This window comes from Tyto alba, unplaced genomic scaffold (genome assembly GCF_018691265.1).
Source record: "Tyto alba isolate M040663 unplaced genomic scaffold, T.alba_DEE_v4.0 Super-Scaffold_12, whole genome shotgun sequence".
NCBI classification, from domain to species: Eukaryota; Metazoa; Chordata; class Aves; order Strigiformes; family Tytonidae; genus Tyto; species Tyto alba.
In genome coordinates this window covers 4942531-4959769 of record NW_024881274.1, presented here as the reverse complement: position 1 = coordinate 4959769, position 17239 = coordinate 4942531, and the positions used below count along the sequence as shown (strand labels likewise).

At 45.7% G+C, this 17239-nt stretch overlaps 1 protein-coding gene across 1 annotated transcript in view; it reads right to left on the bottom strand.

The window, feature by feature from the left end:
• Positions 1 to 17239, bottom strand: part of SKAP1 (src kinase associated phosphoprotein 1) — a 156439-nt gene that overhangs the window by 116095 nt on the left and 23105 nt on the right. The window contains exon 4 of the mRNA XM_032989632.2: positions 8806 to 8920. Within this exon, the coding sequence (XP_032845523.1) occupies positions 8806 to 8920 (115 nt within the window). The remainder of the gene's footprint in view (positions 1 to 8805; positions 8921 to 17239) is intronic.

Below are 17239 nucleotides of genomic sequence, written 5' to 3'. Positions count from 1 at the left end.
GAGTAAGCCCACCAGCAGGTACAACAGCTCTAGGGAGAAGCTTGCTGAATAAAGTTATGCCTAACTCCTTACATTGAAAGGAGAAATGAAAGAAAAAGAGAGAGGTAAAAAACAAAAAAGCCTTTTCTTCCCTCCAGTTGTCCACATTTCACTTTAGAATTTATTATAACCAGTCTTTAAATTAAATTCTTCAGGACAGTGGCTTTATTTTTGCACATAGTGATTTTCAGCACTACATAACCTGAGTAATAACTTAATGTATTCCCTGTGGCTCACATTGAACCACATGTTTAAGCACATGCTTAAGTCGGAATGAAGTCAGTAGTGGTTTAGCATGTGTTAACTTATATATAGCAGGGGCTTTTATTGCTATCCAGACCATTTCTCTCAGCTGGGAATTTTGATTTCAGGACTTGGTAGTGTTTCGAGATTGATCCTGCAAGATACAGGTACCAGCATCATTATTCCCATGAGAAGTTCCACCCAGGTGAGCAGACAATTCTCCGAATGCATTTGTGGGATGGGGCTGCCCTTACTCAGAACATATCTTGCTTTCCCCCCCCCGAGGCTCTGTGTGCACATGTACCAGGAACATGGGGAAAGCACATGTTTGTCTGCTTCTTCGTCCTCCAACTGTCCTGCAAACATCTCCCATGGATGAACAAAGAGAAGTTTACCCTGGTTGCAGACAAGTCGTCTTCTCATTCGAGCAGAGGAAGAGCCTCCTTCACTTCCCCTGCTAATGACCTCATTATGCTCAAAATTCTAATACGAAGAAAACAGACCCCAAATCTTTGCTATAACCTCAATACATTTCAAGTACTTAAGCTAGAGCATCTCTTACCCTTGTCCCTGTTGAAATACGCACACAGAATCCACCAAATATCTTATCTTACTATTCAAATATTTGGTTGAAATAATGTCAAGTCTAGATTTGCTGTAACCCCATCACTACCAGTGCCAAGCACGCTCAACCCCTGGCACTTCTGCAAGGTTGAAACCCCATTTCCCAGGTCCAAGCGAGGCCCTTGGCGCCAGCCAGGGCTCTGGGCAGCCCGAGGCTGCTTCTGCCCGGCCACGGGACACCGACGGCCTGATCCAAACCCAGCACCTCCTCTGCCACGCTGCCGGACCACCGCCCCACAGCATCCCCCCTCCAAGCATCCCTCCCGTGGAAAAAAAAAATCACGCAGGTCAGTGATGAGAGACTCTGGTGCCTGTTTAGGAAATTAGAATCACTTTCTTTTGAAAAAGGGCAGAAGAGAAGCTGTAACGAAGTTCCACCCCGACACTTTGTTAACTTATATTTCCTGCATATTGATCCCTCTGCTGGGGAGAATACAGAGACACAAAGCGTTTATGCCTTGGATTTACATACTCATGAATAAAAAGGCCTTTAGGAGGCGGGTGCATAAGTTATCCCGGCCCCTCATGCAATGGTAACTTGTGCATTGATAATTCACGTGCGTTTGACACGAGGAACATGCAATTCGCCACGAGAGGAAGCTGCATCCCGGCTCCTGACAGCTGCCACGCCACCCGGGACCACGCACCCGACAGCATCGGCTCAACGGCGCCCGTGCTCCGAGCCCCCCGCCCCCGCTGAAATAATCTACGGGCTGGGGGCATCCTCCGCTGCAATTCATTTTTAGCTGCGATCACACGCCAGCGCTCCCTGTTCTCACGCAAGCTCGCTGTTGTTAAGCCGCTTACTAAAAAAAAAATCCACATAACACCTTGTCGTTAAAGGCTGTCCTCTAGGTATGGAAAATAAATCTATTCATCTGATTCTGCACTTATAAAGCAATACAAAGAAACTTTAATTATGCTTTCTCCCTGTCGGCAAACAGCAGAGAAGGCAGGATTTTTGCTTTAGAAAAGCTGCATTAATAAGTTATCGGCATTTCACTGACTTCTAAGCTATTTGAATTATAACTCCTGTCTGGGGCGCCACAGACCCACCAAACTGCTGAGATTTTATACCACATGTTTCATAACATTTTTGTTTTTCTTAAAAGCTCTTGCCATCAAGGAATTACTTGAGAATCTCAGCTTAAAAAACAAACAAACATCCCAGTGGTTGGGTAGAACCCCCCCTTCCAAACCACAAACCAAGGCACGCAACACCCAAAGACCAAATCACAAACACATTATTTTGTGTAAAAGCAACTCATGCTTTTAAAGCCAGCACTTGAATCGTGAGGTTGAGAGTCCTCAATTGCAAATAACCACCCTGAAATCGCATCCCTTTTAGATGTGGGACCTTAATGGATAGGCTGGATCAAAACATTTTGGGGCCTGATCTGCTTTGTGTCAGGATTACGTCCCAAAAGAAGAACTGCTTTTACGGGGTGCAGGGGGAGATAAGGGGGGAGATTAGAGAGGGCAGAAGGCACTTGCAATCACCCGCTGTACCACAGACACCCTTAGCACAAGAACAGCCTCTCGGACCAACTTCCAAATGTCTTCAGCTTGAGAGAAAAATTACTGAGAGCTCAAAATGAGCACCCACAAAACTGCGGGCTCAGGCCCAGCATCTACAGCTTGACATGCCCAGCTGATGGAAGCTGCACCCATAACTCATATAGGATTTCTGCAGCAATTACTTGCACTACAAATTGCTGCAGCTGTAAAATCCCAAATAAGAACATGAAGCCACTTTGGGTTTGGGGGTTGGATTGTTTGTTTTAAAGGAAAGCTGAAAATCTTTGTAGCATTACTCACTGCTGCTTGTTCTCTACAAAGCTCTCCTATGTAATTTATGCATCTATTTCTGGCAGCCTGCAAAGCAACCCACCCTCCTCCTCTCCACCCCGAACAAATAATCCTTAATATAGAGGTGAAGCAAGTTGCTCTGTATAAAATATAGCCAAACCTTTTGACCAGCCAGAGTATCGTTCCAGGAACTTATTTGCACAATGCCAGAGACATTATCACACTGGGCTTGAAAGCGCTAATGTTATGGTGCATTTCCATTCAGAAAACGATAAATCAAAGAACATGAGCTCTGTAGCTTTAAGGGAGTCTGATTTCTTTACACAACCTCACGCAGTAGAAGTAGGTATTTTTTAGAAAGCGTGTTGTTTTCTTATGCGTGTATTCGTGCCTGTTCTCCTCCCCTTGGCAAAACTCACATTGAACTGGTCAAACCTGCTCGAAGCCAGGGTAAGGAATCAGGAGAAATATCTGCGCCGTGTTTTAACCTCTTGCTCCCTGGGCTCGTTTGGATGATGCTCGAGATCAGGAAGGAAACGAGTCAGGGGAACCCTTCAGCAGCACTCGCGCTGGTCACAGGCCCATTCCCCAAACGCTTCCTGCGGTGTTACATAAGCCTTAAAAGTACATCAAGACCAAGTTTCTAATAACCTGGTCAAAAGCAACAAAAGACATTTCTGGACATCGGGGAGGCAGAGATAATTGCTTCTAATGGTATTTTGAAAGAAAACTGTAAAGCTTTCAACTTCAGCGTAAGAGCCAATCCCACTCATCTGTGGGCATTCAGGGTTCAATACAGACTACTGAACTTGCAGATATTCAGCATTTCTGAAACAGGTTTTTAGTGCATTTTATCTCGCACACTTTGTTATTACACCTGAAATCCAGCAACATTTGGGCAAGTGGCTCCTTTGGGCCACAGCACAGGCTGAGAACCCCAGACCCAGACCACATCACCCTCCCACCCCACCGCAGCAGACGTCAGGCTGCCTTTGGGGAAGAAAACCACCATTTCCACATTTGGTTTGGAAAAGCAGAGACCTGCTATTGCCGCACCGGCACAAGGGCTTCGTGCAGGCCAGAGCTCCAGCAGCAGGAAAGGGGGAAACTGCAGAAACACTTGTTTGGGAGGTGGGGGGTTGGTTTGGGTTTGTTTTTTTTTTTTTTTGGTTTGGGGGGGGGGGGGGCGTGGGGGATTTTTGTTTAGTTTGTCGGTTGTGGTTTTTAATTGAAAGCAACGGGAAAGCAGAAGGCACCCACGCGGGTTTCCAGCCGCGCGGGAGCGGCGCCGCCCTGCGCCACACGGGGGCGCTGCAGAACTCCGCAGCCGCCGCCGCGCCCCGGCAGCGCGCGCCGCCCCGCCCCCCCCCCCCCCCCCCCCCCCCCCCTTCCCCACGGACACGCTGCCGGCACCCCCGAGGTGCACCCACCCGCGCATCGCACAGTCCGGCCACCCACTCTGCACCGTCCCACACGCACCCTGCGCGCCCTCCCTCACCCACACGCCCCGCGTGCCCGCGCTGTGCGGCGTGCCCACTCGCACGACCAGCGCACGCACCCCCCCCGCACCCTGCGCACCCACCCACCCCACCCCCTCCCCTGCACCCCCAGCTTTACCCGAGCCAGGCTGCACACCCACCCACCCACCCACCCACCTCCTCCAGGTGCCACTGAAAACGCTCCTGCAGGCTGGAGTTTTAAACCCATTAATTCCATGTTTAGGAAGCGACTCCTTGGAGTTCAGAAGCGTTTAAGTACAGGGGAAATAAAACCAGAAGCTGTAGAAGCAAGGACTACCTAAAAGCAGAGAAGCACACGTCGGTCAGAAGACAACACGCTTCAGGGAGAAAGGATTTGGGGCTCCAAACCACCAAGAGAGAACACAGTACATCTTGAAAGAGAAGCAGCACATTCAGCCTCATGCAGAGGCTGCCACGGACCACACAAGAAACTTCTAAAAGTAATTTACAGACCCTCTCCCCTGGATTTGCAAGCTGGCTTGCCAGCATCTTGTTTCTAAAGAGTTACATCCAAAACTTATTTTGGCGTTTTTTTGTTTCCCTACCCATTTCCATGGAGTAGAAGGCCAAACGTGAGCAAATGAGGCCCTTCTCCAGGACACAAACGGGTTCAAGAAGTACCTGGAGATGGGTTAAAGATGCGTCACCACAGTTTCTAATCACCCAAAAAAGTTTTAGTATCACACTGCACTTGTATCTGCCTCCTCCCATCCCCAAGCCACTAGAACACAGTGAAGTATAATCTCATCTGTCACCCTCCACACCTTTTAAGATAAAAAGCCTGCTTTATAAAAATGGACTAAAGATAAGGGAATTTTTACTAAAGGATTTGATTTTAAGATACTCAGAACTTACATATTTAAAAAAAAAAAAAAAAAAAACAAAAACAAATAGCACCACACAAAACTGAATGAGCTGTAAGTATGTTTGGCCAAAATTCTCTGCTGACATGATGGAAAAATCTTGGAAGTCAGAGGCAAGATTTCTTACCATGCCTAACAGAACCCGTAAAGTACATTCCTGTCACTGTGAGTTATGCTCCCTTCAACGTGCTAACGGATACCTGTGTAATATAAAAGAAAATATATTGTCACTTATGTTGTTGTGACACGGCAGTACAGCCGGTAGCCAGGCGCGGGGGCAGAAGCCGCAGTGGCCCTCACCCCCCCAGCTCCGCCTGATCTCGCCCTGACACCCGGTGAATCATTCGCATCCTGGCTGAGCACCCCTCCAGCGAGAGATCAGCCGCTTTGCAACGATGGCAGAAGCACCCCGACGGAGCCACGGGGAAACCCCCAACTGATAGGGCAATATCTAGAAGTGCTAGATAATAAAGATGTGCACCTCCTACCCCTCAGGGTGCTGTGGTATCTGCCTTGGGCTTCAGTAAAACTAAATGAACGAACACCAGCAAATTAAGTGATCTACCGGTTTAAAAGACAAAAACATTTTTGAAAAGTCTTCAAGCGGTCTGAGCAGAGCACATCACATGGGAAGTCTCTCCTAAGAAATACTTATCATTATAACAGTGCTTAGTACTTGCACAGCGCTTCCCAGCCTCCCAGCACTGTACAAACATTAGCTTCTTAATCACTCATTAGGGACGATCCCGTAGAGCTGGGCCATGCCTCATTGAGTAAAGTCATCCCCAACTTGCTCAGTCCCTCTTGCTCCCTCCAGAGACAACTTTGACAGTTCTCCGATTCCCACGAGAAGTTCCGAGGAAAGTCTGTTCAAAATGAACGGTGGTGGCATTCCCCTGTCTCCAAACTGCCCCATTTTTCGTAGCAAGAAGAGGCAGAAGTGAGCATCACCCCAGTCAGAGACCTGCTTCCATTAAAACGTGGAGTTCATAAAGTTGGGAAATTCAGGAAGGTGGGACATAGCAGCCTCTAACAGTGCCGTGGGCTTGCACCTGAGGACATAACCTCTTGTTGTTGCAAAACTGGGATAAGGAGGGATGGAAAAAAGCCACAGGAATGATAAGTATGTTCCTACAACCGGCCAATTTATTCTTCTGGCCGTAGCTAGATGGATTGCCCCCACACATCAGCCACCTGTGCTGCCTGAAAGGAGCCGCTCTCGGTCACTCACCAGGGCGACAGCAGCACCCGAGGGGCCGTGGGGACCCACGCTCCACACCCACACAGGGGAGCAGGGTGCCAGCACCAGGGACCTCGCTGGCCAAACTCACAAGAGAGCGCGGGAACAAGAAAGGGCGCAGTAAAAGTGAAGTGTGGCCACTCGGAGAAGCCAAGGCAAACTGAAAAGATGAAAATCAGTTCACACAATCTTAAAACTTTCCACTTCTCCCACAGGGATGCTCTAATTCGGAAAGCAAGGCTCCCTGACACACCCTTTAGCTTAACCCACTTCTCAGAACTATCGGTTTAAACTCTCAGGTGACTGATTTCATATGCATTTAAAAAAAAAAAAAATCATTGTGCCATCTATAAAAAAAAAAAAAAGGAAAAAAATCATTGTGCCATCTATTAAAAAAAGAAAAATCATTGTGTTGTCTATAAAAAAAGAGAAAAATATCGTTGTGGCTTCACCTTCTATAGTGAAAAAAGTAAGCAAAGAAAACAAGCAAACATAAAAAATACCCCCAGTAAACAAAAAAAATCTGATAGTAAGCCATCACAGAAATTCAGAAACCCAGAGGAAATGACAACCCTGATCCAGACCCATCCCACTGACAGTTATCTAGAAAAATTCATTCTGATGATGCCCCTACAGATCATAGCAGGGCAAAGAAAAGGTTCCCAAAATCATGTGTTCAGCCTTTTTTCCCTTTAATATCACTGGTTCAGACTACCAACAGCCTGCATCTAGTCAGCCAAAATTGCTCAACTTTCATCCAGAATGAACGAACACACACAAAGTCAAGCCCATGCTTTGCTGTTAATCAGCACTCTTACCAGTTTCCAAGAACTAACACCTCATTTTAATGTAACTGCTCTCGATGCCAGCTTTTTCCCCTCCTTTTTGTAGTATGTAATTTTTCTGTGTTATCAATCTCCTCGCCATTCACCCATTTGGGCATCCTTCCATCGAGCCTGGCATTTCATCTGTGTCTGAAAACTTCCAGTGGTGCCAAGTGTTTGCATACCTTGCAAGTGTTATGTCAAACTCTGCCCCTTAGAGCTGCCAAAAACCACCACTCAAAGTTAGCAAAGCAAATACCTCCTTAGACAAGCTTAATAAACACGCCAGGAGAAACCCTAGACTTCATAAAGACATTGCTCGCCTGACGAGGCCAAGCTTGAGGTCTTCAGCACCCTTTCATGTCCCATTTAGGCCAACATCCATTATCCTTGTCACACGTTCTCCATCCGCACTCTGCATAAGTGCATCATATCTGAGCACACAGATTATTTAAAACAACCAATCCCAAACTCCACACCTCTTCATGCTGCAATTACTAGCTAACTGTCAGACTAACCTTGTCTCTAATCAGTCTAAACGAAGAGGTTTATTTTATAGCCTGAATCAACACATATAGCAGATATGCCTGGTGTTTTGCACTGTGCAAAGACGCAAACTTCAGTGCCCATCAGCTCTTATGGCCTCATCTGAAATAAATCCTCTTTTCTTTGTATCCTTGACTGATGACTACCGATTCACTAACAAGAGTGGGAGTAGACATGAAAGGGTACCTTGAGCAGAGAAAGGTGGAGAAGAAGAGGGATGGAAGCAGAGAAAATGAAAGAGGAAGGACAAGATGGGGGGGTAAGAAAGCATGGGGGGAAAGTGCAAGGGAAGTGAAAGAGGAGGAGGAAACAAGATCTGTGAGAAGCGGGAGATTGAGAATCTGAGACCAAAGCAGTCAAGCCTTCACTAGGGCCCAGAGATAACCCCTGAGAAGATCAGAACAATCTCAGCTCTGTAGGCTTCAATTTCAATAGCGTATTGCAAATCCATCACTCAAGCCACCACCACAAGCAGACGTGAGCATCACAGAAACTCTTTGCCCAGAAAAACCCCATCTGACATTTAATGCTTTGGAAAGTGCCCTTGGCCTCAGGTGCCAGCTCCCATCTACTGCTTGGCTGGGAGCACTTCCACACCCGCAGGAAAAAGCAGCCCCAAAATTCCAAGCACTAAAAGGTGCCGAAAAAGGCTCTCCAAAGCAAAGCACATTAACGAGGTCTCATTTTCAGAGGGTGGGGGGAGCCAAGGTTTGAGGAGACATAGCCCCTTTGAAGTATGAGGCTGAGTACCCATGAAGAAACACACCCAAAAGTCCCACTTTAACTTTGGGAAACACTAGCCACCAGGTCAAATTCTATTTTTCTCTGTCACTCTTGTAAATCCAAAATAGAATAACAAACTCCAGTCTGTACCAAGTTGATCAAGAAATACGTTTAAGTTCAGCAATACCAGATTAAATTCAGGATCACCATAGCATTATATGGTCATTGACAAAACAGGCACCAGTCAACAGAAAAAAAAAACCAAAACACACCTCCTGTGTTATGAGATGGGTGAAACGTAACAAGTCATACTAGATTACACTTACCTTTCTATTTTCCTCACTCAAGGGCTTCAAAAAACATCAGTGACTTACCATCATCCTGGAAGTCTGATGGGAGTGAAGCATCAGATGTCATGGAAAGGGCCAAATTCCAGCTCTGATTTTCATCAGAACTGTCCTGTCCAAAGCCAGCATCATGCTGATGATCCTCTCCTAGAAAAAGGAGAGGCTGGTTTTAGTGAAGAGGACACATTTCTAAACCCAAATCATATTGCCTACACCGTGAAACAGGTTTCCTCCTAGTTCCCACCTTCCACTGAAGTTCTCTACAAAACTTAAAACCACTTTTGTGCTTTTAAGGCCTGATGCATCATTTAGGGCCAAGGCAGCATATTTCTGCTGTAAGAACACTCATGTTGGATATGTACAGACTTCGCACCTGGAGGGCATACAAGGAGGAAGCTGGAAATACCAGTCTTGGGGCCAAACTACCAGAGCTATGTCCAATTCCTTGTTCTTGCCTTCAGCACGAGACCACTGCATAAATCATCCATCTGTAAAATGGAGGACTACGCTACCTGCCTCACTAGAATGAAGAATCTTCCCATATTGTAGTAAAAAGCTTTGAGATCCTTAACTGAAGAGTGGTAGGGAAAAAAGATTGACTCCCTATGACAGGCAGTCACATATAAATTAACAAAGGAACATGCCTGTGTGGAGGCAGGAGCTATTACCTCCCCATACTTGATGTTGCACTGAATTTTTCTAAAGCAGACATTTTGCTGGAGAATTTGCTACTGATATTGGATCTTATGCAGAAGGCACTTAGATACTACAGTGACAGATGTTAATATCAAATTTTAATATAAATGGAGTGCAGCTAGCCTACCCTTAGAAGAAAATACTATTCAACCCTAAACAAAGTGAAAAAGTGGTCTTTCAAGCTTTTACCTTACATTTCCTGAATACACACAGCCCAGACTGCTGATAACAGAGGTAAAGACAGCTGCTTACTCATTCAACACACAACAAACAGCAAGAAAGGTGAGTTTTCAGCTGATGTTAATTGCGTTCAAACACTAAAAACAAGTTTTATCTCAGCAAACAGAGAAACAGTGCCCCACAGTTTAGATCAAGCGCTGATGAAAGGGTACCAAGGCCTGGAACAGAGGGTTACAACGCTCTTCCTCCCACCAAGAAACACAGTGGAGACGCCATTAAGTCTCCAGCTGCAGAAAGACATGTCACAATATTTTGGATGTGTTTTATTTTCAACATCCCAGGTTGCAACCTTCTTTTGCTTTCTCTGAGCGTGAAGCTCTCAGAGACACCAGACTCCTCCATTCAAGGGCACATTTTCAAAAAAAACTATTTCTTCACCAAAAGGAACAATCTGGCTGTGAAGAACATAAGACTGTCCTCCCACAGAAGCAGCCCTTAAAAAACAAATCACGCTGGGTGCTGGACACCATGACAGTCTTGCTGATGTTATAAGCTCAAAGGTCTTGAAGAAGTGATTGAAGATTTGACTTTGAGATTTACCAAAGGGGAGTCAGTGACAGAACAGAGGGGTCCCTGGCAGTCCACCCTTTAAGCCATTACAACCTTTCTAACAGGGGAAGAACCCAAGAAGCAGTCAAATCTTTTCCCAACTCTAAGCTCGCTTGCTTCCAGCAGCCATCCCAGCACACAGTGTGGAACATCAGACTCCAGAGAAAAAGGAAATTCAGAAAATAACTTTTCTCCTTTTGAGAGGTGCAGCATTTAGCATCTGCGCTGCTAATCACTCGTGCCAAGAAGCGAGCTGCAGGTCCCTGGCCCAAAAGGGCCAACTCTGATCCCTCCTGCGAGATCAGGCATCAGCAGAAGTGGTACTGCAGTACTCTTTCAGCCACGGACTACTTCACAGTCACGAAGAGTAAGCAAAGCACATTCCTCTATGCTGCAACAAACTGAAATTTGTGCATGCACCTCCATGAGGAAAAAAAAATAAAATAAATTAGGGGTTAAAAAGCAGAGACTGAAATCCCCCGCTCTGCTGGCCAGACTCTGGGAAACAGAGGACATCCATGAGCGCACCACTGCCTGCCTGACCTTGGAGAAGTCATTTCAGTGCTTTGCTCAGTTGTGTGTGACAAGGGGATGTTTCTTCTCTGTTTTACTGTGGCACTTTGAGATCCTCAAATAAAAAGCCTCGATAAAAACCTGCTACCAAATAGCAACTCGGTGTGGTAGGAAAACACAGCGTTCATTCTAATGAGGAGCCTTCCTCCGGGCCGTGCTGCAGTGTTGCGGGCTTGACTATCTGCAGTGATGTGAAGATGCCAGCATTATAAGACAGCTTCCATAAGCCCGTTCAGCCCCTTAAAAACATTTTCTTTCAACCAAACTGCACCATATTAAACCCGGCTTTTCAAACAAACACCAAGGTAACAGGTGGTCCCCTATAACGAGATACAGGTGCAGGATTATTGCAATAACGAGCAAACTGTTCCTGGTTTCTGACTAGCAGGAGGCAGCAAGGCACGGTGCAGCCGCCACGCCGGGGAGGCACGGCTCACGCATCGGTGCATGGCTGTAGTAAACCATTTGGAACAAGAACAAGGGCCCAATCAGGAAAGTTACTTGCAAGAATAAGTCACTGGCTTTAACAGCAGGAGAAGCTGTTACACACATCAACCACGGGGAAGAATCAAGCCACAGGCCTCTGTTTTGGCAGAATAATTCCTAGGCATGAAATATCATGGGGGGGGGGGGTTGTCACCACAAACATGATCTTTCTCCCTGTCCCCACTCAGGAGTGGAAACTGGGGTTTCACGTGTTCATGCAAGCTACCATAACCCACTCCAGTGTACCCCGGCTGCCATATATACATACATGTATCATGCCAAGCACAGCAGGACTCCAAATTGCATGAGCTGCTGCAACACAAATCAATACAAACAAAGGCATTTTGTTTGGTTTAGTATTAGCAATATTTTCAAACACCACCTATAGTTTCAGTAACAACAACAACCAAAAAAAAAAAAAAAAAAAATCAACAAAACCTCTGCAGACATAGCTACTTAAAACAAATCCTATTGCCTTTCCATTTGGATTTGTATTACAAGAACTTCTTGTGCTTTAATCCACTTCTCCATAAAGTTTATGGAGCAGCAACAGCTAGTTGAGTCCAAGCAGAAAAAATAACCAACAACTTGTCAGGGGCCAAGCTATTGTTCTGAATGAAGAAAAAACTCATTAGCTTTTAATGAAAACACTGGGAATAAAAACCAAATAGCACAGAACCCCAGCAAATAATTACTCTGCACCTGACGCAAAGCTGCTCTATCTTCCTACTCAAATTCTCAGCAAAATTCCCCAAATTATCGCTCTTTGGAGCATGAACAAAAGCAAGACTGACTCTAAGGGAAATAGCAAGGGGTTTTCTTGGGCTTACACCTCACCCAGGGGCTCCCCTGGCACTGGTTGGCTATCCTCGAGTGTGCTAAATACCCAGCTTGCTTGCTTCATGATAGTTATGGCACAGGAAAGAAAGGGGGGGGGGGGAAGAAAAAAATTATGTCATCTTTTAGCTGTCTGACATTTTCTGCAGAAAGAGTTTCTCGCACAGCAGCAGAAAGAGGGGCTTGAAAACATTCTGTATAATTAACACAGATACCATGCTTCATTCGTATCGACTCTGAGCAAATTGCAGAGGGGACAGATTGCGTGTCTGGTGACGGGGGTGTCCCCAGCAGCAGAGGGGGTGGCAATTCCCAGCGCAGTGACTCTGGACAGCATCAGGTCACATCGGTCACACCAGGTCCCTGCAGGACCCACGGGCATCGCACAGAGCTGGCGTCAGGCAGACACGCAGCCTCCAGCAGAGCCCCTGCTTTGGAGGAGAAAAAACAATAAAAAAGACCAAGAGGAGAATGAAAAGAACCTAAATAAGCATTAACAGGACTCCAAACAAGCAGCACAAGCAAGACCTACGGGAGAAAGGGAACCTGCAGGACCAGGGAACACACTGTTGCTTCCTCATCTACAACCTCAAGAGCACAGATGCTGCTCTCTGCAAGGAAGGGAATAATCTGAACCTGCCCTTCTGATTTGCTTTGGGGATTGCAATGCTGGAGGGTAAAAATAAAAGTCCTACCTCTGTGGCACCGTTGCAGGATCTGGCAGGTGACAGATCTTAGGACAAACGGTAGAGAAACCTCAGTTCACATTCCGGTTTTCCTAAAAATTCTGTTGTGCAGTGTCAGAACATGCCTCCGTGCCCTTCTCCCCTTCTGCAGAAAGTGGGAGAGGGACAGTTACTGCCTTTTAAGACTAAAATCTCTTATTGAGACCTCAAAAATTAAGTTCCCCAAGACTGAAATTTTTTCCACATATGAACTGGCAAAGAAGTTTTCCTTTCTTTAAACTGCAATTTGCCTCTCGGAGAAAGGGGGGGGGAATATAAAAATAAAAGCTGAATTAATGCATCCTGGCACACACAGGAAGAGAAACAATCTAAATAGGTGAAAGGGCTTTGTAGGAGAAAAAAAAAAAAATCCTCTCCAGTAGCTTGTTAAGGGAACTGCAATTAAGCTTACTTTGCATTCAGTGAAGGTCTTTATCTAGGTACCTAGAGTTTCATTAAGCATCTTTTTAGAACATAAGAAAAATCAATACCAAGCGAGCTCCATTTACGCTTTTATGATAAGCTTGTTCATGCCAAAGCGGAAGTAAAATCCCCAACTCAAGTTAATATTCAAGGAAACAAAGTTCCTGCTTTAAAGTAATGACTCCTTAGTATCATACTACAAATAAAGGTCTCTGATCCAAATCCCATCTGCCTTCATGCTCGACAGTGTTAATATCTCTAGATTTTCAGGGACTAATTTAGCAGTAATGCATTTCCCAAAGCAGAGCTGTAAAAGTATTATCAATACTATGGTTTAATATCCCTTACTACAATCACTTACAGAAATTATGGAGAATCACATGGAAACACATCAACAGAGACGCACCCACACAGTAAGTACTGCTCACATGTAAATATATTATAGTTTAGCTTTTGTAATGTAGTTAAAGCTCTGTCAACATTGCTATTATAAATTATATACCTTTTTAAACACATTTATGTGCTAGAAAATGTATGAGATTTCTTTTTTGAATGCCTTAAAGGCTTCATCAGCTCCCAAGCGCCCATTTGGATCTGTGTGGTTAGCCCCCGTGATTAATATGTGAACAGCTGAAGTTTTGGTGGATGCAGATTTTCTGCACCCTCTTCACACAGACAGTTGACTTCCTTATAGTGTCAGTGCCCAGGTAACATCATATTTGCCTGAAAATTCCATGTTTTCTATTGCACATCACTGTGATAAGTATATATGTCTGTACTCCCCTCCCCAGACTACACCAGTAACAGTGGTATTATTAACAAACTACAAGAGAAATTTCTTTATCTACAGATCTCTAAGTGTTTATCTGCTTAATAAATATTTCCTTGGATGTGGAGATCACGCACAGAGGGAAAATAACTGTCCCTGGCTCAGGAGGCAAATGAGGACATGGTGGGACAGGACCCATCTCTGCTTCGGCTGTGTTTTGTCAGCAGGAGAGGTCTACCCAAGGCAACAGGGTCAAAAAGCAAAGTGAGGGACCCCCTCGCACACAGGAGGAGCCGATTTATCGTTGTTTTAGAAACGTCGGCCCAAACAGGTCTTGGCTGGCTGACAAGCAAATCCAGCCCAAGCCTAATTTTGTTCGCTCCGTATCCCATTTTGGCTAATGACGTGTGGTAAAGCAAATGAAGGCCCCACTAAAAATTGCCCCACTGAAACCGTCCCGCGTGGAAAGCCGGCGAGGAGCGGGCTGCAGTGATGCCGGGTGCCCAGCAGGTCGGGCTGCAGCGCGCAGCATCAGCCCGGCAGAAACCCACGGAGCGGGGGCGGGGGGGCCACAACCCTCCGGGGATCAATCAAGGGCATCAGGAGCCCGACAGTGCAACAGAAGATTTGCTGAAGCTTTCTGGGGTGCAAAGCCTGCTCCTATTGTCAGGGGATCAAGAGAGGAGAGGGAAAATAAAAATAATAATTAAAAATATATATATACACCTTTATATATATATATAAAAGCCCTAAACTGGCCCAAGTATTTTATTACTACAACAAAAGCAATTCGAGTTTTGCAACTCTCAGCTTCGAGAGAGTAAACCCAAAGGATGCTGAGAAGTTCAGAGCAGGCTGGCGTTAAATTATTTTCTCTCCCTGCCACAGGGCAAAGAAACTTCATGACTTCACAAAACAAAAAAGTAACTTGGATGTTATTAATTTGTTGATCTTTAATCTGACATGCAGATATTCAAACCAAAGCCTTCCCACAACTGATTATGAGTTTATTTCTAAAAAGGAAAAATAACAATACAAACCCCAAGTCCTACTCACGCACCAAAAAGACCACCCCAGAAACAACATTCAAGAAGTTTGCAACTTGTAAGCCTTGCCCAAAAGGCTTTGGCAGGGCTGCTCTGTAAGACAGCACAGCTCATTCTCATGAATCCAAGCAGCTGATGCGGTTGGGGGGCCTTGAGATGCCCTCAAACCCAGGAAGGCGAGAAGCTGCTGAGCTCACACTGCATCTCTCCCATCGCTCTGTATTTTCTAATCCCCTGCCAGCCCCTTGTGTCATTCCCCAGCTGAGCTCTCCTCTCCAGTTTTCTCTTCCTTTTCTCACTCTGTGTTTGCTCTCTCTCTCCCTCCCCGCCCCCGACTTCCTCCCTCCGCTCCCCTCTCGCAATCCTTGGCACCCTTTCAGTAAAGGCTCTGCACATTCTGCCTCTCAAGTGGGCAGCAGCTACACAGACCAGCTGCCTGACAGGGGAAGCCCAGCACAGTTCAGTCTTGCTAGGAACAAGCCTGAAACCCAGCACAGCAGAAGATTCCCACGGGATGTAAACAAGTAAACAAGATTTATTCTTTCTTTTATGACCTGGCAACACATCAGTGAAATACAAAGCCCATCTAATGTGAGCAAAACCAGCCTAAAGCTACCAACAGTTTGGATTTCTGTCCGCTAATAAATTATTCCTCGTGAGCCTCTTTGAAAAGAGAAGGTCTTAGTTTAAAGGATGGGGATACTGAGGCAGAGGAAGATCACAAATCTGTACTTTGGTCATCTTCTGAGGTATCAGCTCTGCTAGGAACACAGCAAAACCCTTGTGCACTGCAATCATTAAACAATTCCACAAATATACTCTGCAATCTAAAAAAAGATGTCAACCTCATTGGTACCAAAGAGGAGAGTACAGGCCAAATAGTTCTGAGTCTGACCCATGCAGTGTCAGTAGATTTTCTTAGCTGAAATCCTTCCGAGTGAACAAGGAATAGACAGAACCCACCCACGAGGGAGCTAGAGTTTAGCGAGCATATTCCAATGACAAGACACAAGGAGGCTGTCTTGCCCGTATCTGCAGCAATTTTCACTGTTAAAGTAAGTACAGACAGTGAATGCAAAGCCAGGAGCGTATAGCAGAGCAATAGGCACTCTGGGGACCGGAGGAGATGCCCATTAGGCGTTTATGATGATGCAAAAGATGATTTTATAGTTGTGTTTCAGGATGGAGTATGACTAAAGGGCAGAATTACTACTTTGTAGATGATTTGAATGGGGTTACTGCTCTACAAAGTCTTTGTGGGGAGAAGGGGGAGAGAGACTCGACACTCCAGATTTGCACCAGCTGAAGGGTTGGCGGTGCCAGGAGTCGGGACGCGGCGCCGGCGCTCCCAGCCCCGCTGAGCGAGGGTGGGGGGTGCTGGGGGGACCCCTTGCCCCACGCCCCGGTGAGGTTCAGAGCTATACAGCAGAGCACTCATTTTCCTAAGGGCTCCAAACCATCTTAATGGCCCAAACAGAGAATTTACATCCTTTTGTCCCTTTTTTGTGGAGCAGAAGGGTCTCTTTCCCACTGTGAGAAAGCTCAGGGGATGGTATCTGTGAACACCCTCGTGCCCCCGTGGGGCAATTTCTTGAACCTTCCTCTGTTCTGCAGGAACACAGAGCAATGCTTGGGCTGCGTGTTCATCTAAGCACATTACAATAACCCCTGAGATTTCTTTATAAAAAAAAAGAAAGCTACAGCACATTTCTATTACACAAACAAGTTCAGAAAACACAGAGGGTTCATTTGAGAAGGCTCTCTATCTCCAAAGCTGCACATCAGGCAATTTAGACAATCTAATAATTAGAGTATTTTATTAACTGACCAAAGTGAGAGCAATAGAACTTGTTAATATTTAACTTACTGGGGCTCCCCAAACTGCTGTATATTTAGCATCTTTACTGACATTTTTATACCTTCTTCTTTATGGTGCATTGCTTTATTCTTAAGAGTGTGGTGTGCTCTGACCTTCCCTGGGGAGGGAAGCACGGGACACTGCCAAATGTGAACAAAGAGGGCAAGCTCTGCCCCAAGGTGTTACAATTCGGATGGGTTTCAAAGGACTATGGGTGACTCAGTAACTTGAACACTTTGATTAATGAAGTAGAGAACTC